Genomic DNA, 27,890 nt, shown 5'->3' on the forward strand with positions numbered 1-27,890 from the left:
CTCATAAATTTCACACTCAAATGAGCCATATAAATAGGTTGTAATAATATCCATTAGACGCATGTCAAAATTTTTATATACTGTCAAACTAATAATATATCTGAAAGTACTTGCATCCACTACAAGAGAACATGTTTCTATATAATCAAGTCAGGCCTTTGTGAGAATTATTGTGCCATAATTCATGCTTTATAGATCACGATTTCATTCTTTTCTCATTTTATTTTCGCACGAAAACTCATTTGTACCCCCACTGATTTTATACCTTTATATATTTGGATTAAAGATCCAAAAACTTACCAACGGGGGTTGGTCCAAGTGGTAAACAGCTTGGTTCGCTTAAGCAAAGTTCCGATATCGAATCCTTGTGGATGCAAAAAATCCCCGCTGGGAGACTCACCCACCACAACTAGGTGTGCGATGCTGGTCGAACCACCGGTTTATAAATCGGGGTTGGCAAACCAAAAAAAAAAAAAAAGATCCAACTTTTTATAACGAATTTAATTATGCTTGAATTGCGTCTTTCCATTTTGGCCAATCATTTATTCATTTACATTCATCAATAAATTTATATTCAAGATCCTCGGTCTTGTTGCATTATTTCAACAATAACATAATATGCAAAAATGTTGTCGACAACTTTATCTTTTTTATTCCATCTTTTTTTGCAATGACATAACTAATCGAGATCTCTTCATTATTTTCAAGTACTTAAACCCATTCTGAGATTTTATAGAAAGTTATGTCTTCAAAATTTTAATAATTATTTGTTTCCATATTATGACCATCTTGATCATTTGTTCATATCATTTTTTTCTAGGATTTTATCATTGGAACCAATTGGCAGTTTTAAACGTAATTTAATTTCATTTGTATTAATAGATTGTCCTACCGGAACATTAACCCAAATTGGAGCATTTGCTGCTAGAATATGAAATTCAGTAACTCTTCGCAAATCAGCAAATCTAGCAGTTGATTTACAATACTTTGTAAATACATTATTCAGTGTGATGATCTAAATGAGATAATAATAATAATGCATTTCAATCAATCTCTTTTTCCAACTATATATTCTCTCCCCCTCATGTTAGAAAAATTAATTCATCAAAATGATAATTAGCAAATATTGCTTTAAATAAATCTCCAATCATTGGCAATATATTAAATTATTTAAGGAGATTCGTATCCAACATATATTCCCAACTTTGTTTGATGACTCATCTTTATGCATTGTGGTAGAGCAATTAGAATATAAACCGCATATCCAAAAATTCTAAGATGATAAATATTTGACTTCTGACCTTAAGCCAATTATATTGGAGAGAATCTATGACAACTTATTGGTTTGACGCGTACAAGTAATATTGCATATAAAATAGCATATCCTCATGCCGACACAGGATTTTATTATCATAATGGTTTAGCTATTAATTAGAGACATTTAGTAAATGATTTTACCAAACCATTTTGGATATAAAAATAAGGGATTCACATCCTCTGTAATTCCTTCCCCTACAATTCCCTGTAATTCCCTCATAGGATTGTGCCATGTGGTATTTAAATAATCCAACGGTTATCCGATTTAAACTAAATTTGAATTTTATTTAAACCCACTCATAAATTTGAATTTTATTTAAACTCTAGTTTGTTGGGTAACCCTTGGATTACTTAAATGCCACATGGCACAATCCTATGAGGGAATTGCAGGGAATTGTAGGGGAAGGAATTACAGAGGATGTGGATCCAAAAATAAGTAATAGACTATTCAACTGTAATCTCAGTTGTTATACAGGAATCATAAAGCCTGAGATATAAATTCACCAGCATTATTAAGATAAATTGTATTCATCTTATAATATAAAAATTGTGCTCTTAATCTAATTATTTGAGCAAACAATGTCGCAAACACCAAATTGCAAACTAATTTTAAAAACTGTAGAACTGTACTTATTTACAGTTTCAAATCTTGCAACTTCATGTGTATCTGCAGAATTGTATTCATTTACAGTTTCAAATCTTGTAACTTCAAGTGCATCTACAGAACTATATTCACTTACAATTAAAATCTTGTAACTTAAGCTGCATATGCACAACTGTATTAATTTACAGTTTCAAATCTTGTAACTTCAAACCTATTCAATAATATTTTTTGTGCCAAACTTGCAACAACTATATACAATAAATAAAACCATTATGTTCATATTGGTTAATGACAAACCACAATTGTTTAATCAACATAATATCTTATAATTTATTTGACTTTTATATTCAATAATTACATAACTTAATCACAGCGCACTTACATTACAAGATGGAACAATGCAAACTCCATTATTTACGAAATGAGCCAGAGAGGTCGATCATCGTTTTCATCTTAGAAGAGAAAACATATAAGTTATAGACTCAATCTCTGCGCTATATAAAAATAAAAATAAAAAGAAATCTACAACATTAAGCTTCAAAATGACAATTTTGAGATATCTGTGTTTTCAAAAAATAATTTGATATTGTTCTGAAATGTCAATCATACATCTAAAAGTCACGTTGAAATTTTTCAAAAATGTATACGTTAAGCATTATTCCAAACAGTTGATCGCAGCGCACCAGAATCTCCATAAAAAAAAGAGCTAATTGTTTGACACCCCAAAATGGAGGCCTTAAAGCACTGTCAATCCTCTTTATGTTTAAAAAGTAAAAAAAAACCCCAAAATTAGATTCTTATTGGATATATTTGTCAAATTTATCACTGAAAACCTTTCAAAAACTGTTTATTATATAAATATTTTTTTAAATAAACAGTGATTTAATTATTTTCATTGAAAAATTATACAAATATATCCAATAAAAATTCAATTTTGAATTCTATGCTTTTTAAACATAAAGTGGGGCCTGAACAACCTCGAACTTAAGTTATCCAGGTTTTCAAGATGAGTTTTATCTTAAATTATAATATAAAAATAAAAAACCACGTGTCACTTGTTTGACAACCACTTGCATCATCTCTTATTTATTCCCGCCAAGTTGCATCCATGCAAAGACCTTGAGGCCTCAAACAAGAGACGAGTATTTACAGTTACAGCCTCGGTCCTTCAAGGGCACAACAGAAACAGCAAGAAAACTTTAAACCATGGAAACCCACCGGAGAAAGTCACCCTTCAAACGCACGTCAGCCACCACCACCACCACCACCACCATCCCTCCTCCGTCACCTCCGCCTCCGGCTCCACCACTACCACCAGTAGAAGGCAGTTTAATGCTCAAGCCAGCTTCTTTGTTCATAAAATTCATAGCTTTCCAAGCAGATATCATCTCGAACTGTCTTCTCTTTCTCTCATCATCTTTCCTTAATTTCTTATCACTGAACTCAAAAAATTCACTCCACAGAGCAGCAGACGGAACCAGAGATACAACTGAGGAAGCCGCCTCTGTAGCCACCCATGTCCATCCCCATTTTGCCGGCGGTGGTGGCCGAAGCCTATTGCAGAGACTTGGATTAGGGCTTCTGGGTGCTGCTTATGTGTGTATTGTACTGCTAATTGTCATGATTTTTGCCATTATTATGGGTGTTGGGTTGGTTCGGTGGTGGGTTGAAGGGCCAGTAGTTGTAAAAGAGCCTCTGCATTTTGATTACACAGATCCTCATCCAAATGCTCTGTTTTCCTTGGGTGATGCTATGCATGGGAACAGGAAGAGGGCTATTCCATCAGGTCACACCTTCCATGTGTCCGTCGTGCTCGTAATGCCTGAATCCTACTATAACCAGAGAATTGGAGTCTTCCAGGTAAAGAATCAATCTGGGTTCTTAAGATTTCCATTTGTTTTGTCCTTGATTTAGTAAACCATCCATACCTTTTACAGTTAATCGCAGAGGTCATATCAACTACTGGGGAGATAAAAGCAAAATCCAGCCAGCCATGCATGCTTCATTACAGAAGCATACCTGTAAGATTGATGCGTACGTTTGTTTATGGAATACCCTTAGTTTTGGACTATTTAACAGAGACTCAGAGGATCAAAGTGGGATTATTGAAGCACAGAGAAGGGAAACCTCAGACAGAAGCGATAAGAGTAACTATAATACCTAGAGCTGGAACAATTTCTCCTCCGGAACTTTACACAGCTGAGATTATACTGAACTCTCGTCTTCCTTGGAGAAAAGAGCTGATCTACAACTGGAAATTGACGTCCTACGTATGGGCTACCTTGTCTGTGTACATAATGCTTATGATGCTTCTTGTTTGTTGCTTCAGACCATCTTTTCCAAAGTTGATGCCTACAGGAGTAAATAGGCAGAGTCAAGGAGAATACCCTGGAGAAGTTTATTACGTTCCACAACCTCAACCCCAACCCCAACCCCAAACCCAAGGTGAGGGAGATGGGGAGACCTCGGACACGACAAGGACATGGCAGCGGAGCAGGAGGCGGCGGCAATTGTTTCCAGAAAGAGTAAGGGTGGCCTTGCCAGAACCTGCTGGATCTTCAGCTTTGGGTGCTACCGTCATCAGTGCAGATACAAGTGAAGTTATTGACGATTCTGGTGGGTTCACTGATGCAGAATCTGTGTGCCTCGGTGGTTAACTTGGTTGCCCAGTGGAATAAGCTTTCTGAATTCTGGAAGAACTCTGTTTTTGAACTGCTTATTGTCGAATGATAGTACAATATAATCAGTCAATTTTGATCTGAACGTCTATCACGTATCTGTAAATTTTAACTCTAAAATCGCGCTGTGAACAGTATCCAATGAAAGGAAAATCGAAGGAGTTGTTTAATCTACCAAAGTTGCAATGCAATGTACAAGGAAATTACCTTACAGTTCATAAATATATATCAGCAAAATATTGTTAGAACAAACTAAATCAAATCCAAAATCATTACCAAACTGCAAGACCTGGTTGGTAGAGCAGGAACAGACACTGTTGCAACAAAATTAAACCCTAAGAGAGTTTATGTATCGTCTTCATGTCTGCTGCTTGCTGTAAGGTTCCTTTCTCGACATGATCCCACCATTTGAACAAAAAGTTGTCCACCACCAGCCGGAACCAGGGTGACAGCTTCAGTCCATCCTCGCCTGAATCAGCTTTACTCAATAGCTCTCGCAGCTGATCCCGATTAACATACCGAACAGCAGAAACTTCATCAGGGTTGGGATTCACATTAACATCTCTTGTAATGAAGAGGAGGTAATCCACTGTAAATGAAAACATGAAGCAACGAACTTTGATTAGTAAAACGGCAACAAGTTGAAGCTAACAGAGAGTGCACTTGAATTGGATCAAGTTAGTGTCATTACGTTCATGTTCTCCCCATTTACCATCTGATGGAGCTTTGTACAGTATCCTGCCAAGGGGAATGAATTCATCCACAGGTAATTCTGAGGCAGCAATGCCCAGTTCGTCAAATAATTTTCTTTGAGCAGCATTGCGTACTCCTGCTCAGATAACGAGCACCAAAACCACTAAGAAAATGGCTGAGAACAGAAAAACCGTTTTATGGAAGATAAATAAAAATACCAAGATGATTTTCCTCGATCAACTCAGACTCGCGATACAGTGGGTGACTGCAACAGGTATTTGTCCAAACTGAGGGAAATGTAACCTTCGTAGCAGAGCGTTGCTGTCAAGGAATTGTCAAGCAGACATGTTATTGCCGTCAACAGATGATAAACTTAGCTTGTATTAAGAAATTCTCAAGCAACTTGATTTTATGGTATTCGCTCAATATATTTGAGGAAAAATTATAGGGCTTGACTTCAGTGCGGTGAACGGTCAAGATTTAGTCCGTTTCTCAAAAGTCAAGATCAAAATCTCAACCGTTCGCTAGCTATGCACCAAGTCTCCAAGCAACGTTCAAAATTATAACAAGGCACCAAGTCTCCAATTTTAAGCGTATTACGTAAAATGTATGCACATTTTAGTACCATGTGATAAGTCGAAAAACAAAGGATTAATAAGCTTTGACCAAAGTAAAATGCAAACACAATGAATTAATTACAAGCTTTGTGTCAACTAAATGGGGTTGTCTACATAGATTCTTGCCTTCCAATCAATTCTCAATCAATTCTATTTGAAGTCATACTACAGGGCTAAACTATGCATATCCTTTTTCACTTATTCAATCGTTTAATTGAAAATTTTGAAATGGGTTGGAAAAACTAAACTTTTCCATAAAATTCCAAAATCTGGATTGTTTGGTTCAATGGATATGAGAAAATGAGAAGACAAGGAATTAAGGAAGCTTGTCTACTAACGTGGCATCCCACTTTTCCCACTCCATCTCTTTTAGAAGTGCTACATTTTTAGTGGAACTTTGTGGGAAAGGGGGAGAAATGATAAAAGTGAGACCTATTTTTTGAATTTCTTTACAAAACCCTTTCCTTTTTTTTTTTCCTGTTCCCCTACCTTGGATCCAACTTGTTTATTTTTCCACCCCTTTTTATCTAACAAATAAATGAACCATGAGACATTGTTTGTTTGTTAGATAAAAATGGGTGGAAAAAATAAATATGTGAAACCATATGTAGCGGGGTGGGGGGAATAAAAAAAGAAATTAACGGATTTTGTGGAAAGTTGCAAATGTAGATTCCACTTTTATTATATCCCTCACTTTCTCACAAAGTCTCATTAAATATGTGGGACTAATATAGGGGGTGGAGTGGAAAAAGTGACATGTCACGTCAGCAAACAAACTTCCTAATTTTGGGAAACTTGCCTACCCACTTTCCCACCCCATTGGACCAAACAAACCATATTTTGGAATTTCAAGGAAAATTTTTCTTTTTTCCACCATTTTTTCCCCACCCCACTTCAAATTCAACAAACAAATAATGCTTAAAGTTATCTTCAATTTACCCCTGGTTTTTCTAATTCCTTCAATCTGAATTAAATCACTTCTCCATATAAGGGCATTTAAAGACCTCCTTTGAAAGTAGGACAAACTAATCGACTTTCACGTAACTTATCATATATCAGAGTTACTCCAAAAAACTCTAATATGGTCACTCTTTATCTAATCCTACCTAGTTTTGCCACTCATCCATCTTAGAATCCTCATTTCTGGTACACCAAGTTTATATATATGGTGCTTCTTAACTTGATGACAGTAAAATCATCAAACCACCCAAAAAAATGTTGATGAAAATAAGGACTTCAAATTTGCTACAGAATTTTACCAAATATAGATGATCCGTCAAGCAAGAAAATAATGATATACCTGAAGCAGCAACTCGTACTTCGAGTTGAACAAAAAAACACTGAAAGCCCGGTGGAGCAAATTCTTAGACTCGATATTGTCCATCAAATGACCTGTAAAATATCAGAGCAGCTGGACAATGAAGATACCAAGCCAAGTCTATCAATGAAATATAAATCAATGTCATACAAACATATCAGAGAAGTGAAGTCTGGGGAAATAGTAGAAAGGATCTTCAAAATTATGACAGCAGGCAAGAGTAAGCATAGGGTAGGAAACCAAGCAAATAACTTGGCAACTAAGAAAATATGATGCAGAAATTGTACGCACAACCAATCATTAAGCAACAACTGCCAAATTATTGTTCATAATAGATCTAACAGAAATCATTGCTGAAAAAGCCAGTCCCATGACGTCAACCTATTAAATAAGTGGTGACACTTGCCATATCAAATTATTAGAAAATATATTTCATGTTATTATCACATAAAAACCAATCATTTTAACCCCCCCCCCCCAACAAAAAAAAAATTAATAACTTAAAAGATTTCCTAAAAAACAGTATTGAGTGTGTCAGTCAACAGATTTTACCACAGAATAAATGAGCTAGTCTAGATTATCATCGCCAAGCAGGTAAAGCATAACAAAAAAAGTTTGATACTTCCCATGTTTCTGCTGACAGGTGGGAGGTCCAATTTCTTCTTCATAAGTAAAAGATTTCATTCAATTAGTGCTTTACTTTAACGTTCAAATTTTACTTCCCTTTTTCGGTGGTCAGCTTCTTTTTTCTGACCTCCAAGATTCTTGTTGTTGTCTTAAGTAGAAAAATATTAATAGAAACAGAGCTGGTTCCTCAGGGAAAAGGGGATCAGAATGGTATTTATATCGCATACAGTCTTGATCCTAATTTGATCTAGAATGAATCAACCGATCCTTTGACACTGTCTGTGATTCTTTTGCAGATCCATCTAACACTGCCAGTGTGTAAAACAATCCAATTTTTATTGGTCCCAGCCAATTCCTGTCCAGATCAATCCCCGTAATTCCTAAACATGTCAATCAAATAAAAGAAACTAAAATCAAAACATTTCCGTCCTAGATCCAACATCCGCATTACCATTTTCTAGACAGTTGGACACTTAACTGAAACATTCAGTCTCTAAACAATAGCTAATAATTTATGAAAAGTCAAATCTTCCATATGGTAGGTGCATAAACAGAACTCCAAAGGTATTTTAGTCAGTTCACATTCTTTATTGAAGCCCCCAAAATGTACAAGGAGAATAATTGGCAACAAGAAGTCCTATGAAAATTTGAAAACTGTAGCTTACTAACTTGAATGAATCCAAACCTATACACTGGTCCTGATTTGCTTACAGTCAGAGTTTAATGCATCAGATTCAGGATGCTAACGTAACTTCAAAAGTTCTTAAACAAAATGCTTACCATCGCTCCCAATCACTGTTTGAATTGATGACAATTTTAATCTCATATACTCCTAAAATTAAAATAAATAAAGAGAGATTGAATTCCATCCTAAAATAGAATCTTTGACCACTAATTAAAATAGCACAAAACTCAAGGACAACCCCAATGCCAAAGGCTTTCGCCCAAGCACAGTCAAGGGGGGCTATTTTCCTATGTAGCCTTACCCTAGCAATTTTTGCCAAGAGGCTATTTGCTTAAAATAGCACCAAAATTAGGAAGATTACATTTCAACTTCAAAAGAATATCCAGCCAGCCCCTATTGAACCCATCCAAGCCAACCAGTTGAGCCCAGCTCTTAGTCCACTATCGTACGCCAGATATAGGCCCATTCCTATGTTTTAATTAGTCCATGTGCGGGGGTACCTTTTGGTAGTTTTTATTTAGTTCATATTTTGATTTAGATTCTTTTCTGTTATGTTGTGACCCGAACCTTGTACCCGATTGCGAAGACGAACCCGCATTGACATATTTTGGTGGCCAACCCAAATGACCCATTTTTGGAGATTTGTGGTGGAAGCAGAGGCTTTGGCCTCTTTTTCCTAAGATTCCCCTTTGGCCCATTTCAGAGTGAATAGAGGAAGGCTGCCATCGGAGGGTGGGGGATAGCATATCCAATTTAACCAAAAGAGAAATCCCTAAACAAAAATGCAAGATAAGGACACCCACGTAGATAGGCGGAAGCAATGGCTTCCGTCACTTTTTCCATTATTGTCCACTATAGTATAGTCAAGTTGTTCCAATAGCAAGGCGAATGACTGTCACATTCCATCCCATTAGTCCAATACTGGCATACAATCCCCTACCTCAGGCTACACTGATCTCGGTCTATAGAGGGGGAGGGGGTGTGAAGGTGTAGCCTCAGCAACACGATACGACCTGACCCGATGGGTTGACCTGTTTACTCGACTGGAGTGTATATATATATATATATATATATATATATAGAGAGAGAGAGAGAGAGAGAGAGAGAGAGAGAATAGGATCTTTCGTGGTGAAAGACGTTGTTACAAAGCATCGGAGATGCAAGACAGCATTGTTACAAACATAATACAAGATGATACAGAGAGGGGAAGGGATGAAATCACCTAATCCTAGAGGAGCACTCCTCTGAGCTCTCTATTCTTGCAAAGAAACCAACCTTATCTTATCCTTATCCTTGAAGATTGCTAGCAAATCCCAAAGAAATAATCATAGCCATCAATCAAGATTTCGGGGAATCCAACGGACGTCCTTCTTCTCCAAGGACCCTGTAACAACGTCTTTCACCACGAAAGATCATATTCTATCCTGGTATCCTGATATATATATGTATGTATGTATCTATATTATGTGCGCCTACCACATTATTGAGAGATTTGGGATTTTCAGTCAGGGTTTTGGGTGAGAGTTCTTGTAACGCTGTTATTGGCGATTGATTGTGAAATCTCCTCCTATACTTCTTCCACATAATGAAAAGGTTCTTTCTCTTCGTCCACGGACGTAACACACTACATTGGTGTGTGAGCCACGTTAAATCTCTGTGTTTTCATTTTATTGCTATTTTGATTCGCTATTTCGTGGTGTTTGTCTTAACATTTTCAATGAAATAGCAATTTCTATGTTAAGTTGGTGTCCAGTATGCTTGGTTGTAGGCACTATGTTTTTGTAATTTTTATGTTTTGAGTTGTACCTATTATCTAGAAGGTAGATTTCATACTTGAATTAGTTTCTATTTTACTCAACTACCGTCTAGGATAAAGAACTCTAACTTGACGGCCAACTTGCTCCCTCAAAGAAGCGATTTGGCATAGGTTTTCTTCCTTTATGTTGTTGTTGTTGATGAAATCAAAACTAGGTTCAAGCAAGAAACATAAAATTACAATACAATTTTGAGATATACTAAGATCTATGATGTGAACCAGATTGGGGCCACATTAAGGGCCGAAACAAGGCCGACGGTGATAGCCCACACCCTACTGTGCTATAGGAAACCAGGGTATTTTGGTATTTTTGCATTGTTCTAGTTGAGTCTACTTGGGATTTCTTGGATTCAGCATTTTAGTAGGATTCCAACTCTATTTTTGTTTTCTAATTTGGTTTTGTTTTGAATAAAATTTTTAAGAGTCCTAGTAAAGCTAGCAGTTCCAATTCCCTTAGTTGCAATCCAAATTCTTCGAGTATAGATCTACTCTAATTTTGTAATTTTAGAAGATTCTAGGATGAGTTATGACAAAGTCCTTGCTAGAATGAGAGTCCATAGTCTAATCAAAGTCCAAATTGAATCACCTTCTAAGGTTGAGTCCTAGTGTGAGTTCACTTATGTACAGCTATAAATAAGGCCTTTAGCTTGTAAAGAGGGACAAAGATTTGAAGGTGCAAAGATAGAGTCATGGGTTTCCCTAACGAGGGGAAACTTGCGGGTGCTCTGGTGTTTTGAATTTTCTGAAAATTTCAAGTTCTTCAACCCCATTCTTTCTTCAAGTAAGTTCATACACGCCAACCCCTACCTTCTCCTCTCTTCTTTTCCCTTCCCCTTTGCTTGCGGCAGACCTCTCCCCCCCCCCCAAAAAGGAAGAAAAAAAAAGGAAAAGAAACCCTAAATCCATTCAACCCAGCCAACTCCCTATCACAAATCACCCTACACCTTTCCCAATCCCTGCGGCAGCATCCCCACACCTCCCCTATACCCTATTCCCTCAATCCCCTCCCATTTTCCAGTCATTTTTTTCCTTTCTATGTTCGCCTTCTTTTCCTCTCCTCTTTTGCAGCAGCACTGGGATTTCCAGATTTCTAAACGTGAATTTTCTCAAACCCTAATCCCTAGATCTCCCAAATCCATCATCTATTTCCCACCCTCTCTAGGATCCAATACCCCTCCCTTCCCCTTATTAACTTCAATGCCCATTTCCCCTTGATGTAAGCCATTTCCAAGGGTTCCACAGGGCCTGGTGTCGATTCTCCAAATCCTAGGGGTCCTAACTCCTAAGTCGATCCCAGGGTATTTTGGTAATTTTGATCAAAAATTGTGACAATTAGGTTTGGGTCCCATCATGTCGAAGGTGTTGTCTGGACGCTAGATATGTTTTAATTTTATTTTTCTGATTAGTATATTGCAAGTTATTTAAGACTTAAGAGTACTAGTCAAGGTGAGAGATTCCGAGTTATGCTGTGATCCCTAATTTGACTCCATTTTATTCTCCTTATTTTTAGGACTTCATATCTACTCTTAGAATTTGGAATGGAGTCCTCTAGAGTTTGCTATTAAGGCTTTTTTTTTGGGTCAGAATCTTAGTCAAGAGTAGTTGAGTTAGTTTTGGATAAGCCAGTTAGAGTTTTAATTGGTTTTCCAATTAGAGTCATTTTTTATTTCTTACTTTGAGGCTATGGATAAAGCCCTCAAACCATGTATTCTTTAAGTTGAATTCAACCAAGAAAAATCTGAGTTTAAAGGCAAGTCAAGCCGTGGCTTCTTGGGAAGCCTACATCGGGAGTGTAAGAATATCTTCCTCAATTTCCAGCTTAGATCTTCAATCTCCAGCAGCAATTCAGTATTCACAGCAGCCTTTTACCATTATCCAAGTAAATACAGCCCCTCTCCTCCTTCCTTCCTTGATCTTGAATCATATTACTTGTATGTCTTTATTGTTTGTACCGACTCTTTAAGGATCTTGGGACAAAGATTAACACCTGACTCATTGTACTCCTGACCTGGCCACTAATTTGATAAAGATCACTATCCTTCTTACAAGTAGAGAGTTGACAAAGTGGCCTGGACAAGTGGGCACGAGGAGAAAAGAAAGAAGATCAAGATTTCATTCAAGAAACCTTACGATGGCAGCCTACCCACACCCCCATCCATCCCTAGACACACCTAAACCTAGCCACAAGCTCCAAGATCCCATATTCACTATGCAACAAGACCCTAGACCCCTATTCCCCTATTCCCCTTTGCTGCAAGTTCAAAAACTGTAATTCCTTTAGCCGCAAACTTTAAAATGCCTTTTTACTTATCCCCAATCCCCGATTTGAATCTGACTCTATAGCTAAATTACTAGTTTCTCAGCTTAGCCCATCCCATCTAGGGTACTGCTTGGTACTTAAAACCCTCATTTCTCCAAGAATCTCCATAAGATTGTGGTTCTCAAAGAGAGGATCATGGAGTGAACCCAATTAGCGTTTAATCTCAAAACTCAAAACCCTAGAATTTGGTTTACATCATCCCTTTACTCAAAACCTAGTGAAACCTGTACTTCATCTTCTCCCCCAAACTCTAGAATCCCTAACTCTGCTTTTATTCATAACTTTCACAAATTTCATCCAAACCCCAATTTCTTTTAGGATCACCCTCCTAAACCCTTCATTGACAATCGACCCTAACCCCAGTCCAAGCCCTAGCCATCTTCTTAGAAACCCTAATTCCTGTCAAACCCTAAATTTCAAAACCCTAAACTTGAAGACTCAATTCTGAATTTTTAATTACATCAAGATTCAGGATTCAAATTCAATCAACCCTAATTTCTAAATATAACCGAACCTACCCTTCTCCATTCCCAACCCTAGAACCACCCTATTCAGCCCTATTCCTACAACTGCGGGTACTCATACTTTAGTTTTACTGTTGGTTCAATTAGGTTGTGTATGTTTGCAAAGGTAGGGTGGGAAAAATAAATATGTGGGCCCCATATGTAATGTGGTGAGGAAGAAGGAAATGAAAGGAAAGGATCTTGTGGAAATGTGGGTCCCACTTTGTTATTTTTCACACTTTTTCACAAAATCCCACCTATTTTGTGGGGTTTTGAAAAGGCATGGGGTGGGAAAGTTAGTATACCACCTCAGCAGACAACTTTCCCACCCCAAAGAATAAAAAAAGCCACACTTTCGAAATTTCATGGAAAAGTTTGCTTTTTCAAGCTTTTTCCCACCCCACCTTTATTCCAACAAACAAACGGTGCCTTAAATAAGATCTAGAAGGTGAACCATAGATTTGGGGGTTGCATCAACTAATAAACCCTAGATTTGGAGTTTACGTTAATTTAGTTGATATAATCTAAGATATTACTGAGATCGAGTGGAAAACATAAAATTACAATAAAATTCCAAGATATACCAAGATCTAGTTTAGATATCTAAGATATCACTGAGATCTCACCAGTATATGAACAAAGTAACCAAAATATTATCCAGTATCTGAGATCTCTGTTAAGTTGGGGTGATCTTTTTGCTTTAGAAATCAGCATGTTCTATCGACTTGGAAGAGTAAAATCATCTTATGGATTTTATTGAACTTCTGAACTGCTTTTTGTTATCTCCCGGTATGTATGTATGTATGCAAGTATAAATTGAATAATGTAAGTAGTTAGCATGGTCAGGCTGACGTGGCATTGGTAGCAGTTGATTGTAGTTAGTGGAGTGATAAAGTTGTGGAAGGAAGGGTGCAACTTTCTTTTAATTCTCATCCACTCTAACTGGAGTCGGTAAGAATGATAGGGAGACTGTCATGTTGAATCCCAAATTATCTCTTGGACCCATCTGTAAAGACGTCAGCTTTTCCTAATAAGCCAGATGCCCTTAGTTGAAAAAGCAAATCCCTATTTCTCCATCCATATCTTATCTTTTCCTTTCCCTAATCTTGTTTTCCTACTATCTTTCTCTTTGGTTAACCTTGGATGTACCATTTTCCACAATCCAAAATATACTATCAGGAGAAACACCAACAAACCCACCATAAATTATGTGCTAACAATGTACCTACAGTATACCAAAACAAGTGCATCCCACCAAACCAGTTCAGTCAATTAGGAAACAATGGACCAATGATTAGATATGGAGAAAAACAACGACATTACCAGGTAGCATGTCTTGAAAACTACCTAGCATCCAAATGGTGAACCACAACAGTATACATTCTTACAACACATAAAATAAGAGAGAGAGAGTGAAAACTCGCACTAAAAAAGATCGGGCAGATTTTTCCCTGCATAACCATCTAGAAGATTAGCCAGCACTTACAGTTGTACTTCGAGTCATGTCCCACAACTTTATCATTCTCATCCACTAAAATGCATCTACACACAATAAACAGCAATGAATATTAGCACTTGCAATAACGCCTTGTTATTTCAAGCTTCCAGAAGACATAAAGGAAGTGCAATTCCAAGTTATAATCAGAAGCCCATGATATAAGGTGATTCAATTGAATACATATAGAAGATTCCACAAATTGAACACTATTAACTGGTACTAAAGACCTGAATTTAACTACTTCCATTAAATCCTTAACATAGAATAGAAAGGTTGCTATGATTATCACTCCCTTGCCATGCTGCATGATTTCACTCAAAAGAAAATGCAATGTTATTATTGTACAACCAACATATTTTACATGTCTGGCATTTCAAGCTGTGGCCATGGAAGGAACAGTCAAATCAAGCAAGGAAATGCAGAAGATTCTTTTGTTTTTATTTTTTGGTTTATACCAATTAAAAAGTACTACAATCAATCAATTAAAAATAAAAGAACTAATATTTTACATCATTCCTTTACTCCATGATCAAAAGGCCATACCAATTCTCATTAATTTTTACTGATTTCGCTCATCCTGTGTTAGTAGCAGGAAATCGTTCACGACATGCATTTTTCAGGTGAAGACCAGTTAAGATCACCATACAGAACTTGTTTTCATAAACATAAAAACCTATGCTACAAAAGATAACATTCATCTCCCAAGTAGGAATGGAATTCCATTCTCAAATAGCTGGCTTTCAAGTGAAAAGCAGAGTTCTGTCTGAATTAAAGGAGGGGGGAGAATCCCAAACTTTCATTTTCCAAAAGTCTAGATAACTAAATATTCTCAATATACTCCAGTAAACTAGACAAATTGGGGGGAGTAAAAACCACAAAGACATAGATAGATTCGAAGCGCTCGAACATACCCAGCTCACCTTAAATCAGTGAAAGCATCCCCAAACAGTGATTTCTTCTAAATACATAAACTTAGAAACCCAGCAGACGAACAATCAAACAATGAAATCCAGAGACATAAATAGAAACTACATAATCTAATCCAGAGAAGTCAAAACAATGCATGGACTAACGATCAGAAACCCATTTCCCAGGATCTCAAACCACGCCAACCAAATCAAGTAATTCAATTGTCACTCGGCAAACCAAATCTGAACTTGTAAATCCTCATCACGAAAGACCTATCTGATAAGAGAAGAGTATTCAGAGGGATGTGAGGGTCTAACAGAACTCACTCGTCCTCAAACATAAGACGCCTCTGAACGGCATCCATAGCAGCGTCAGTAACATCACCCATCGTTGTTGAAGAAGCTGCAGAGGCGTTAGCGACCACGGAAGAATATGCAAAGGAAGAGCAGAGACAGAGCGGTGAAGGGTTTCTCAAATAACAAATTCTGAAAGATGGGTTTGCAGGAGCAGACGACGAGAATACTAATAAATGGTTGAGATTACGAAGATTTTGGACTGACAACTTCGGAGTTGAGACAAACCCTACAGCCCAGCCTGTCAGGCTTAAAAGTGAAGACGTTACAGAACCCGACATAATTGGGCTCGATTGCTGTGAATTTAAAAATGTTTCCCTGCCCGCAACTCTCTCTCACTGTTTCCCTCTTTTTGCCTTTCCAATCTGAAGTGACTCTAGTGCCTAGTGGTCTTCACAGCTAATGCTCGTCTCTCCAAGGTGGATTCCTGCTCTTTTCTCTCCAGTCTGGGCTCTTTCACTCTGTCTCGAATATATACAAATAGCGGCGAGAATGCCATTTAGTAGGATCCGTCACCTTCACAAAAAAAAATTCCCTTTTTTTTCTTTGATTGATCTATCAAAATTGAGCTGATTTGTGTGTGTGTTTCTAATTTATTGGAACTTATCTGTGATTGCTGTGTGAACCAGGGGTGGATCTTCCACAAAGACAATTCTAGAAAACTTCGGATGTTTTCTTCGAATCCGGATCTTCTCCCCCTGGGGAGAGCAGAGAGTGCTCACCCATGGTTTTCTGACCACAAAAATCAGTGGGAATCCGGATCTTTTCTCCCTGGGGAGAGCAGAGAGTGCTCACCCATGGTTTTCTGACCACAAAAATCAGTAGGTTCTACTAGTGAAAAAAAAAATTTTAATTTTTTCCAAAAAGTGTTTTTCACCGTGGGCCTCACTGAAGTTTGTGGTCGGGAGTGCGTCGGGGAGCACTTCGGGGTTGCTGATCCGGAATCGTTTTCTTCGAGCGAATCCTTTGACAAGTTCAGATGCATTTTTAAGGGGAAAAAAAATTTTGGGGGAGTAAACAACTTATATAAGAGATTACTATTCAACAATATGCCCCTTTCTTTTCTTTTTTTGTTGGTAAACAGATATTCAATTTGAAAACAGGCAAGAAAAGCCTAAGACATCCTGATTACATAATTCAAGAAGCCAAGAAGTGGAATTAGACCATACAGTCCGACTTGCCATGGACTAGGCCTTCCTAGCTAGGGTATCGGCTACACAACTTTTCCACCTAGAGACATAACGAACCGACCACGACGGTTCACGGATGAGCAAACGCCGAATATCCTCTACCACACGCAAAGCACCCGAATCAATAGGAAGGAAAAGGTCTTCAAAACAGGATAAGATTCAAGGAATCGCTCTCAAAAGTCACATTTTTCAACCCTTCTGCCAAAGCCCAAAGGAACCAATATGTCCCTTTCATGTATTAAGAATTGTGTGTTAGTGTACATCGGATGTCTTACTACGCCAAAAGGCTCCACACCTTAGGCATTACTTTTTGCATCTAAGATACAAGAATACCTAAGTCATAAAAAAAAATACAAGAACACCTAAGTCATCAAAAAATTTCTAAATTGTGCTAATCAATTTGTATATATGTTTGCAGGTGTAGGGTGGTGCATGCACTCCTAGTATAATCCTTTTTTATTTTTGTTTGTATATGCATTCCTCTTTTTATTTTCGATAAGATATGGGTATGCATTCTTTGTCTAAAGACATGTTATGTGTCTTGATACTTATACATATGAAGTGCAAAATGACCATTGCATCCCACTAGTTGATGCTCATGGGCTCTCATTGGCTAGGGCACCAATGTTTAGGATCATTCTCACAAACATTATGTGTTTGGTAACATTTCTATTACATTAGACAAGTTATTGTCCAGTACTATCGTTATTGGAGATTGTTATTGTATGATAATCTGATTCTAAAAACACTTTTTAGTTGAGCCCACAACATGAAAACTATAGCCTTTGGGCAAGGGCACAAGGTAAGAAAAAATGGTTGGGGGGTTTGTGAGCAACACTGGGGTGGTCTTGATAGATATTCACTATCAAATACCATTTTATCAAGTTTTTGCTGTTTTTTTCACCACCTAAACAAAAAAGAAAGATCATTTTTTTTTCCCTTGTAAAAGGAACTTGTATTAATCAATAGAAAATCCTAGAAAATAAAGAGGATCACAATCTAAAGTAAGTTTTGCCATTGAAGTCATCTCTTACGACGCATAGAAGACCATTACAATCAAGCTCAACTTCCCCCATTCTGCAAAGGTAACTTGCCAAAAAATCAGCACAATAATTAAGTTCTTTCAATGAGTGGCGGAAAGAGTAACGAAGAATCACGAATATCACAACTTGCGATGGAACCTACCATCATCCCATGAACACTTCAATAGCTGACAATAAATTTGAAACCATTTGCTTGATTGAAACCTCACTGAGCAGCAGCAGCCACAAGACCTTCCTTAATCGCGAGAAACTCGAGCCTTATGATGTTATCATCCTCAGTTATGCCGATAAGAGCAAACATCTGAACCCACAACTCCCTCTTTGATCGAGCCATCACAGTTGATAGCCAGCCATCCCAGAGAAGATTTATGCCATCAAGGATGTCTTGGCATAGGTAGAGAGAATGATGCTTTTATTTGCTGTCAATGGAAAAACACACTTGAGGCATCACTATGGATCACAAGTTTCTCAAAATGCAGAAACCTCCAGCGAACATCATTGAGCACTCTCTGAATGACCACCTCAACTGAAGAAGATAGTTCACCAGCTCATTTGCAACACCTCTCTCCCCAAAGACGACACACCATGGCAAAGAAACTGAACCTCTTAACTTGTGATTCGGTTGAGTCACCAATGAAGTGAACCTGCACCCACCCAAGTTCAACTTCCAATAATTCTCTACACTCTGCCTATAGCCATTGATGGACAAAAAATTTGCATCCAAACTTCCTGCGTTAAGGAGCCGAGGAAAAAGACATGGTTGTGAGATTCATCCGCTCTACCACAAAGATAGGAAATAGCATCTGAACCTCACCCTATTGGCCAATCCTATCGAGGGTGGGGAGGCATTGAAGGATAGCAACCCAAAGAAGAAAAAAAAAACAGAATCTAATTTTCCCTTTTAATGCAATATGTATGATCATCTGATTACTTTTTTTTTTTTTTTTTTGGTAACCAACTTTCATTAATGCTGAGCAAAAGCCGAGACTGATGAGTTCAGCCAAAAGGAGTGGAAATAAGCCACTCTGTCGTGCCCGCAATCCACAGGGCCTTCCTTGCTAGGGTGTGAGCAATGACATTGCTAGACCTAGAGATTACTTCAAATCTACATTCAACAAAATCAGATTAGATCTTCCTAATATCCATAACAATAGGATCAATATATAGGGGAACTCTAACCGATGGTTGCTAAAGAATGTTGATTAACCGTGCACAATCAGATTGAACTAATGCACAATCAAAACACTCACCAATTGCATCAAGCATAGATGTTCTCAGTGCCAAGGCCTCGCCAATAAATGTTGTTCCAAAACTTGCCCTATTGAGGCTATGAGTCCAATAAAGCATAAATGAATAGCACAATGGTGGCAGCCTTGAGCCTTCTTTTTTGAGGCTATGAGTCCATGAAAGTCACATATTCAGGCCTGCATCCCTCACTCCCTTCACACCTTCCTTTCTCCTTGGGGCTTGTGGGCCCCTAGTCACTACGAATGGTTTGATGACAAAAAGAAAAGCATAAACAAATATATACATTTTCTAAAATCCCATATTTTGGAGTTAGTCATGTAATCACATAAATTAATAAATACAAATAACTATAAAATTTATAATTTCAAAGTATGAGAATTTATCTTTCATTTCCTTGAATCCCCTCGAACTGGAGTGGGAATTAGTGGGATTCAGGTGAAACCAGAACTAATTAGGAGTTAGTCTAATCCTCTCATATCAAAATTAGGTCAATTTTAAATGATATCCTGTACTTCCTGTACCTTAAGACTAGATTTAAGTCTTGTGTTTTTGAGCATGTTTCTAGGTTGACAAACTCAATAGCTGATAACCTAGCTAAGAAAGTCATGACAGTCAGGAGCACGACTATGGTGTCTGTTTCCATTCCGTGGTTGAAAGATCTTTGTATTCTTTATTCTTTGAGCTCTGCTCCCTAAAAACATTTATTTAAACCAAAAAAAATAATAATTTGGGAGTTGGTCAACCCTGGCCTGGCCGGCCGAGATATATGGTCAAGACCTCAACGGTTTGGTTTACCAAAAAGAAACCTCAACGGTTCAACCTGCATTCCTGTTTCACCTCACTAAAAGTCTAAAACACAGTATTAGCCCAGTGACCTGAAGAGCTAAAGATTAATTTTAGTAGAGTTGCTGTGTTTCTGTACCCCAGGAGCTGACCATGTGGAAGGAGAAGAGTCCAGGCGTGAAAATTCTCTGGCTATGGACCTTCGGAACCGCTGCTGGTACTGTATTTCTCTTAAGCCCAAGTTCATTTCCTTCTTGTTCCTTGATGTATTCCTCAAGCCCTAGTTCATGTTCACCAACAGTCATTGTTACTGAATCAAACGATCTTGTACCAGTTCTTGTGACCAGTGTTATGAGGACAAGAATAAGAGACATGGAAAAGCTTATGAATGCTGAAAAGGGAGAAGCCATTCAATCCGAGTCTGCTCTGATCAGCGATAAGCCCGACTTGGCTACTGTTTTTAAGGAAGAAGATTCATAACCCAATTGGTAAGACTACGAATGAAATGGGTTTTGGATTTTCCCCCCTATTGTTGGTTTTTGGTTCGTGTTGTGCATTTTTTGGCTTTATTCTGTACCATTTAATGATTGGAATTAATTAAACAGAACTTGTTGAATTATTATTATTAATAATTTTTTTTTTGGGGGGTCAAGAACTGGTCGAATTAATGGGAAGGAAGAAGGAAACGTGTTCTTTACGTGATGACCATCAATTCAGTGTAGTTTTTGAGTTTATAGGCAGTTTTTGTTTTTGTTCGTTTGTTCCCCCCCCCCCCCCCCCCCTTTTTTTTGTTCTTCTAATGGCCAGCAAAAAGATGAAAAAAGATATGCACAATTATCGTCTTTGGCATATACCTAAACAGATAGAAAAAAGCAAAGAAGGCTTGATACTCCACCTTCGGCATTGCCATCAGCAGAGCTCAAGATCCAAAGTTTTGAACTAAAACTCTTTCACATGGCCACCTGAAGAAACCTTAGCAAAATCGCGAGGGTGAAAACATTGGGAAACCATTCACGCTATAAATTTGTTTCTAGGCATGTCTAGTCCAATCCAGTTTGTGTCCCTTGCATCTGAACTTGGATACAAAGGCTTAAAAGGTCAATGCTTGCAATTCAGCTTCTTCTTCTTTTTTTTTTTTTTTTTGGTTGGCCGACTGGTCCACTGCTACACTTACTTCTGTGAAGCAATAAGAAATCTTCCTTAAGATGGAAGATAAGAAATGGATGAATGTTCCACTTTTGCAAAAAAATCCTAGGGACTGTATTGTATAGGACATACTGTGCAATTGAATTAATTAGTATGTTCAATCCATAGCTCAGGTTATTATTTTCTTTCTCCAAGTTTAAAGCAATGAAAAAGCACAAAATTCAGCAGTAAAGTTTGTCTGAATTCCCAAATACTATGAGAAGCACCCATTGGGAATTCCATGCGAATTTCTAATAACACCATCTGCAAAGACATGACTGGGATTGCCCAAAGAGCAACCATCTGTATTCAATTGAACCAACTTGAGTTAGTTTTACATCATAAAGCCTAAACTATTTGAGATGTTGGTGATGGAGTCAATCATAAAACATGCTTGGATATAACCATATCCGCATATGATTTAATCTTTTCTGTCCACCAGAGCGGAGCTTCTTTAATCATAGTGATGAATCATGAGAGATTTAGCATCATTCATTAGTTTTGCTTCCCATCTTTTTAGACTCCTTTCATTCCTGTGAATAGGCGCTGAATGAAACTTGCCATCAATACATGCTTGAGGGGGACATAGTTGGCTTTTCGCTTACATCATAAGAAATCCTAATCAATAGAGAGACAATAGGGCCTTAAAAGTATCCAGTAATTGATGCCATAATTTAATAGAGTGAGTGCACTCCAACAAGTTGTGGTATACACTTTGACAAGCTTGAAGACAAAGCTTGAAAGGGGAAGCCATTGGGACTGCTTTTCAAGAAGTCATCTCCTTTTTAAGTAGGCTATGATGCATTGAAGGCTTTATCCAAACATCAATTGTCTAGGGTGAAAGCAGGCAATTCAAATAAAAGAAGATCAAATCAGCCTTTGAGCAGTATAAATTCTTGGCTGATTGACAGAATTTACCTAACTAGGAAACCCTCCAAATCCACTTGTCTAGTGGACTGAAATGAGACATTATGTAAACCTAAATAAGAAGGTGGCCTGGAATTAGGCATTGATGAGATGTGATATCTTCATATGGCTATCACTTCCGATTCCCCTTTATATTTTTATTTTTCCTGGAAATTTATGGGTCTCAATGCTTGTCCAATGATTTGCTTTGAAGAAACCCTCCGTTTCTTCCCCTGCTTGTCTGGCATTAAGAAGGTATGAGAGTTACTGGCTTCTTACAAAAGGTGTCTTGTGGTGGATGGGTCCTCAATTAGTTTGTGGTGTTACAGGTGGTTAGGGGAGATTACTATCACTGAATTCTATAGTTTGAATCTGTCTTTCTGGAAGGGTTTTTGCACTGAAGTCTTTTCATTTATTGATTGATAAATGGGACTTCCCCCAACTTTCTTCTACCTGTGGTAGAATTTTTTTGCCACCTTTTTTCAGATTCTTCTTTGTCATTTGCGTAATTAGGGTGATCAAATTTTGAAGCTCTTTCCCAAGATGGCTGGTTTTCAGTTAAATTTTCCTTAAAGCCTCTTTTGTATTCTACTGGGTGGGCAAATTATGTTCAACAGAGACAGTCAGCAGTCTATCTGCAGGTGGAGATTAATGCATCAAAGATTCCCCACTGGCAACTTGATAATCCATGGAGACATCCCCTTATTTGAGGTGCTCCTTGTCCTTATGTGCCTTTAGGAATTTCAATCATGTCTTCTCGGATGTACTGTTTCAAGAAAGTTGTAGCTGTAATTTTTAAGCATGTTCAAGCTCTCATTGCCAAACCTCTCTTCTATTAGTGAGATGCTGATCTGGTGGAAAAGGAAAGCTATAGTAGTCCCTCTTAGATGTATTTGGATTTCATGTTTGATCCTTGATCCTTATTCCAATTCACATTTGGTATGAACGTAACTTGAGAAGATCAAAGCTAAGTGTGGAACACTAGTGCGATCATGGCACTTGTCAAAGCATACATTTAGGAGGCTTCTCTTCTAATGCCATCCAAGGTGAACTCAAGTGGAAAATCTTGTTATTTCAAGACGGTTGTTGCTCTTCTTCCTACTTCCTTATTTAGAGAACTTGAGAAGTGAAGTGGTGTGATTTAGAATTAGGTTGGTATCAATTAAACATAGATGGATGCTCTTTGGGTAATCCAGATGATGCAAGTGCTGAGGGAATAATAAGAAATTTTGTTGGTTCCTCCATAGGCTGCTTCCCTAAATTTTGGGGTGTTCATTCACACTTCTATGCAGGATTTTCTGCCTTTTTGATCAGTTTGCAGTTGGTAAGGGAAAAAAGGAATTATCATCCACAGTTTGAATGTGAGTTCTATATAGTTGTTTTATGCATTCAAAATCAGAACATTCCTCAGATTTTTCAGCAGCAGTGGCTTATGTGCATTTGTTTGCTTTCATCAATCCAATTTTATAAATCATATGGAGGTCAATTTAGTTGCTAATTTTCTAGTCAAGATCACCAGGTGTCTCTTTCTTTGTCTACACATTTGTTTTGGGATGCTCAAGAAAGATCCAGATCTGATTTGTAGCTGGCAAATAGTTCACGCTATTTCTTGTTTTGTTTTTTGCTGTGAGGTTTCTGCTAGTGGCAATGCTGTAGGTGGAGTTTCAAGATATTTTTGTATCTTTTTATTCATGTGGAAATGTCTATACGTTAATTCCTGATATGCTTATCTTAATATATCTTTTTGCTGTTCTTTAGTGGAAAAAGAAAAAAGAGCAGGGGAAATCCATAGGCGTTTCTCAAGTTAGTTTGCTTACACATTTTTGAAGATCACTTTCTGACCATTGTAATGGCAACTGGCCCTACTAAATATATGTCTTCTGTCCTCCTCTCTGCGTCCACTTCCTTCTGCTATCTCTTTTTTCTTCCTTGCTATTAGGGAAATGGACTGCATATTATTGGACTTTAAACCCTTGTATTGTTGAAGATTTGGTACAAATGTCTCAAGTTTTTATTCTCTGATCTTCTTAACCAACACCCACCCAACCCCCAGAAAAATAAATTGAGTGAAATTATCCAAGTAGAGAAACTTAACCCAACAGGAGATCATCTAAGCAGTTAGGTCTTTCCCAGTAACAAGTAGTTGTAGACTAAACTATACTATGATGCACAAAGAAGTCCGACATGCTATCCCATTGGCTGCATGATCAGTCTGTGTTGATGTTTCTGAATGGCACCTATAAGCAATTAGTTTTTCAAGTCCAAACTATGCTCAAAAGGTGAACGGAATTGTGAGAAAGAGTGAGTCCTGTTTTCTGGAGGTGCCACAACTATTTTCATGCTATCTGCTTCTGTCTCCGGCTCTTGGACAATGATTCCACAGCTAGTTGCCACCCATGCAGAATCATTTCATATCCATCTCCATGAATTCTGAACTAGACGGATGGAATGCCGCATCTGCAATCAATATGCTTATTCCATTTTCCCAAAATTGTCCACTGCCTTAGTTTTTTTTTTCCCTCTCTCTCTCTCTCTCTTCTTTCTGCTATGATTGATTACCTTTCCCAACTTGTTGGATATTAAACTGAGAGTGGGTGTTGACCATGTTTTATTTAACTTTTTTTCCTTGAGTAAAATATAATTTTCATAATTTATGCGCAACATAAATCTTAAAGAATGTATGGAAGTTCTTGTTGTATATTAATATCATGACAGATGTTCACATTGTTTATGAATGCATTTTTGGAGAATAAAAAGCAATGTTGGAAGTTGATATATTATTTTGATAATTATAATGTTTCTTTAGAACATTTAAAACTTGTTGAAGAGATAAAAAATATTGGTATTCCCACATACTTTCTTGGGAAAATATTTTGACAATATAATGCTTATTTGGAGTCCTTTAATTTACATTTTGTTTAAGTACAGGAAGGGAGACTAGGTGGATGATGACACACAAGCATCATTATATTTTGGTGTTTTTTTGTTCTTAAAATGAACCAGGTCAACCTGTGGTTCAATCAAAGTGATCTTAGTAGTAGTTCTTTTAAGTGTTTATTTGGTTGGATTAGGCTGCTTGTTGAGTCTGTTTTAGTTTTGCTAGTCAATGTAGATTACCTAATAGGTTAAGCATTGTATGAGTCCAAGTTGAGTCTTTTACATGTGGTTTTAAGGGGAGCAATTGAACACAAATTTTGACAATGAAAAGTCCTTTTGCTGCGCGCTCCATTGAAGATTTGCCTTGTGTTAGCCGAGGCTGGTGGGATTGATGTTTGATCCCATCAACACTTTGCGATGTAAAGTCTTGCATCATTTGACACATTCAGTGTTCATCCGATGGACATCTTTCAATAGGAAGCCTGGTACAAATCATGGTCCAAACCATCATAGAAAACCTCCCAAATTTGGAATGGATTCTCCCCTCACCCAGTGAATCCAGACCTTGCCCCGAATTGATCAGTCTGGACACAAATTCCCTCTTCTTTCTCTTCTCAAAAAGACCTAACCCTAACCTTTTGCTATTGAGTAATTGTAGCATGCTTCTCTCCAACAGTACTTTCACTGAAAGACTCAAGTGTATCAAGTAGACCAAACCCTACTGTTGAATCCTAACCCTGAATTGACTAAAGTACCTAATTGTGTTCTATCTGAACTGTCTTGTTCACAGTAGATCCTGGTTATTTTCTTCTAGCTGGTCTCCTATCAATCTAGAACTGCATCACATCTTACATACTGTAATTGTGATTTTGCATATTAAATTTATGTTGCACTAAAAATTGATGGTTTAGCTCTGCTGTTAATTCTGAAAGTAGTTATACCCTTATCGTTGGCTCTACACTTTGGGATGAAGAAATGCAAATTTTCTCTCTTTTGGATAAGAATCATACTACCATGATTAGCAGACTTGGTGTTGCCCCTGGTTTTCTTGTTGGCAGTAATCCATTTCAAAATGCCCTCTCTCATAAAAGATAAACACTTGGTTCTTTCTCCACATTAAAGGTTGTGCATAGTTTCCAATAAATCCATGAATATTTTCCTTTTGGCAAAACTCACTCTCCTACACTCTTCCCCGGTCCCAAAATCAGCATTTTGACCTGGTGTGCCAATCTTTTCTCGTGGAATTATATGGTAAAGGAAGGGCTCCTAAGTCCAATTATTCGCATAGTTTGCATGGTCGCTTGATTGTTAACGACTGATTGCTATGGTTTCTGTATTGCAGATTTTTTTTTCCTGCTTTCAAACTGTGTTTTTAGCTGAAAGGAATTCTCTTAATTGGTCCTGGAAATATATGTACATTGTTGCCTTCTTATTTGATAAGCCTCATCTGGCCGAACAATGGAACTTCCCATGAAGCTGGAACTATGCGACGTTTTATAAAAGAGGTAACAAGTTATGGAGGTTGTGTCTCACTGTAGTCTATTCGTATATTTTTTTGCCTGAATGAAGTGGAACTGTGTTTGTTACCACTGGACTCTGCTTTATGGTCACTCAGATGGCTGAAGAGAATTTCCTCTTATGGGTTTCCTTATGCTGCAACATTACAAAAATTATAGTAATGCTAATATCAGAAGAAACTTGAGTTCCATTTTGTATTCACTAGCATGTGTCTCTTTTTGTATCTCTTTGGGATTTTTCTGTTTCTCTTGGTACCATAGAAAACAATTCGAGGGAAACTTAAGTTTCGACCATGCGAAAATGGGAAACCTAGGTGGGAAACTAGGAAATTTCAAGGAAACTTAGGATTTTTTTGTGCAAGTTTTGACAGGTTTTAAAGAGTATTTTAGGGTGGGACTTTGCATTTAAGCTAATTAGAGTACAAAGAACACATTGGCACATGCATTTTGCGAAAAAAGTGAATGTAGATATGTCATTCAATGTACATAACATCAATGTAGAGTTATCCGAGAAGTACAATAAACTTAATTACTTAGTACATTACATTCAACATATAACTTCTAAGTCGAAAACATCAAATACAAAGTACTAGCAATAAAAGGAAAGTATAATTCAGTGCCAAGAGGAGTTCCTCGGTAGATCCATCCTGTGAGCTGAGGAGTCTTTACCCTGTAACATCCTCTCCTCCAACCAACAAATATGGACATTCCATGACATTTTATGCCTCTAGTTGTCAAGGTAATCGACAATTGTAGCTTGCTAAGTCTGGTCATCAACATGCCTAAGATAACCAGTCTGAGGGAATATGCAATTTGGATAGGGAAGTTCTGATGGAGAAGGTATTTGTAGTGGTATTGGGGAAACATGAAAGAAACAAAAAAATTGAAAATTTGGGAAAAAATGAAACTTACAGGAAAAAGTTCTAGGTTTCCACGAAATTTGGGAATTTTTTTTTCTCATGCTAGGTCCAGCTGGGTTGAACTAGGTCTTTGACGAAATTTCGACGGTTTCGATCGAAACTTGGGATTGTTTTTGGGTCACCCAAAGTTTCGTTTTGAGGTTCCCAAAGTGCGAAATTTCAATCGGAATTTTGCATGTTTTGGTCAAATTTGTACAGTGCTTGGTACCATACTCATTGATAGTTCAATGTACCTTCTTGATAGTCTCAGATTTTTCAGTGCGTGTTTTGGCACCTGGCCAAC

The 27,890-nt window shown here is 37.6% G+C and overlaps 2 protein-coding genes across 2 annotated transcripts; one reads left to right on the top strand and one right to left on the bottom strand.

The window, feature by feature from the left end:
* The first annotated feature begins 3,064 nt into the window (after positions 1-3,064).
* On the top strand, positions 3,065-4,705 carry LOC149010190 (Putative adipose-regulatory protein (Seipin)). Its single transcript, XM_089160989.1, has 2 exons — positions 3,065-3,781; positions 3,859-4,705. Exons 1-2 carry the CDS (start codon positions 3,128-3,130, stop codon positions 4,576-4,578), a joined length of 1,374 nt encoding a protein of 457 aa, XP_089017115.1. The 5' UTR covers positions 3,065-3,127; the 3' UTR covers positions 4,579-4,705.
* An 89-nt stretch (positions 4,706-4,794) lies between these two features.
* On the bottom strand, positions 4,795-16,661 carry LOC149010191 (isopentenyl-diphosphate Delta-isomerase I). The gene is made up of 6 exons (XM_089160990.1): positions 15,912-16,661; positions 14,665-14,720; positions 7,210-7,301; positions 5,511-5,613; positions 5,291-5,428; positions 4,795-5,188 (listed from the first exon to the last, which is right to left on the bottom strand). The coding sequence occupies exons 1-6, from the start codon at positions 16,217-16,219 to the stop codon at positions 4,935-4,937; spliced, it is 951 nt and encodes a 316-aa protein (XP_089017116.1). The 5' UTR covers positions 16,220-16,661; the 3' UTR covers positions 4,795-4,934.
* Positions 16,662-27,890: the final 11,229 nt, after the last annotated feature.

Source organism: Hakea prostrata, chromosome 7 (genome assembly GCF_041222555.1).
Source record: "Hakea prostrata isolate BN-2017 chromosome 7, UWA_Hpros_2, whole genome shotgun sequence".
In the NCBI taxonomy this organism is placed as follows: Eukaryota; Viridiplantae; Streptophyta; class Magnoliopsida; order Proteales; family Proteaceae; genus Hakea; species Hakea prostrata.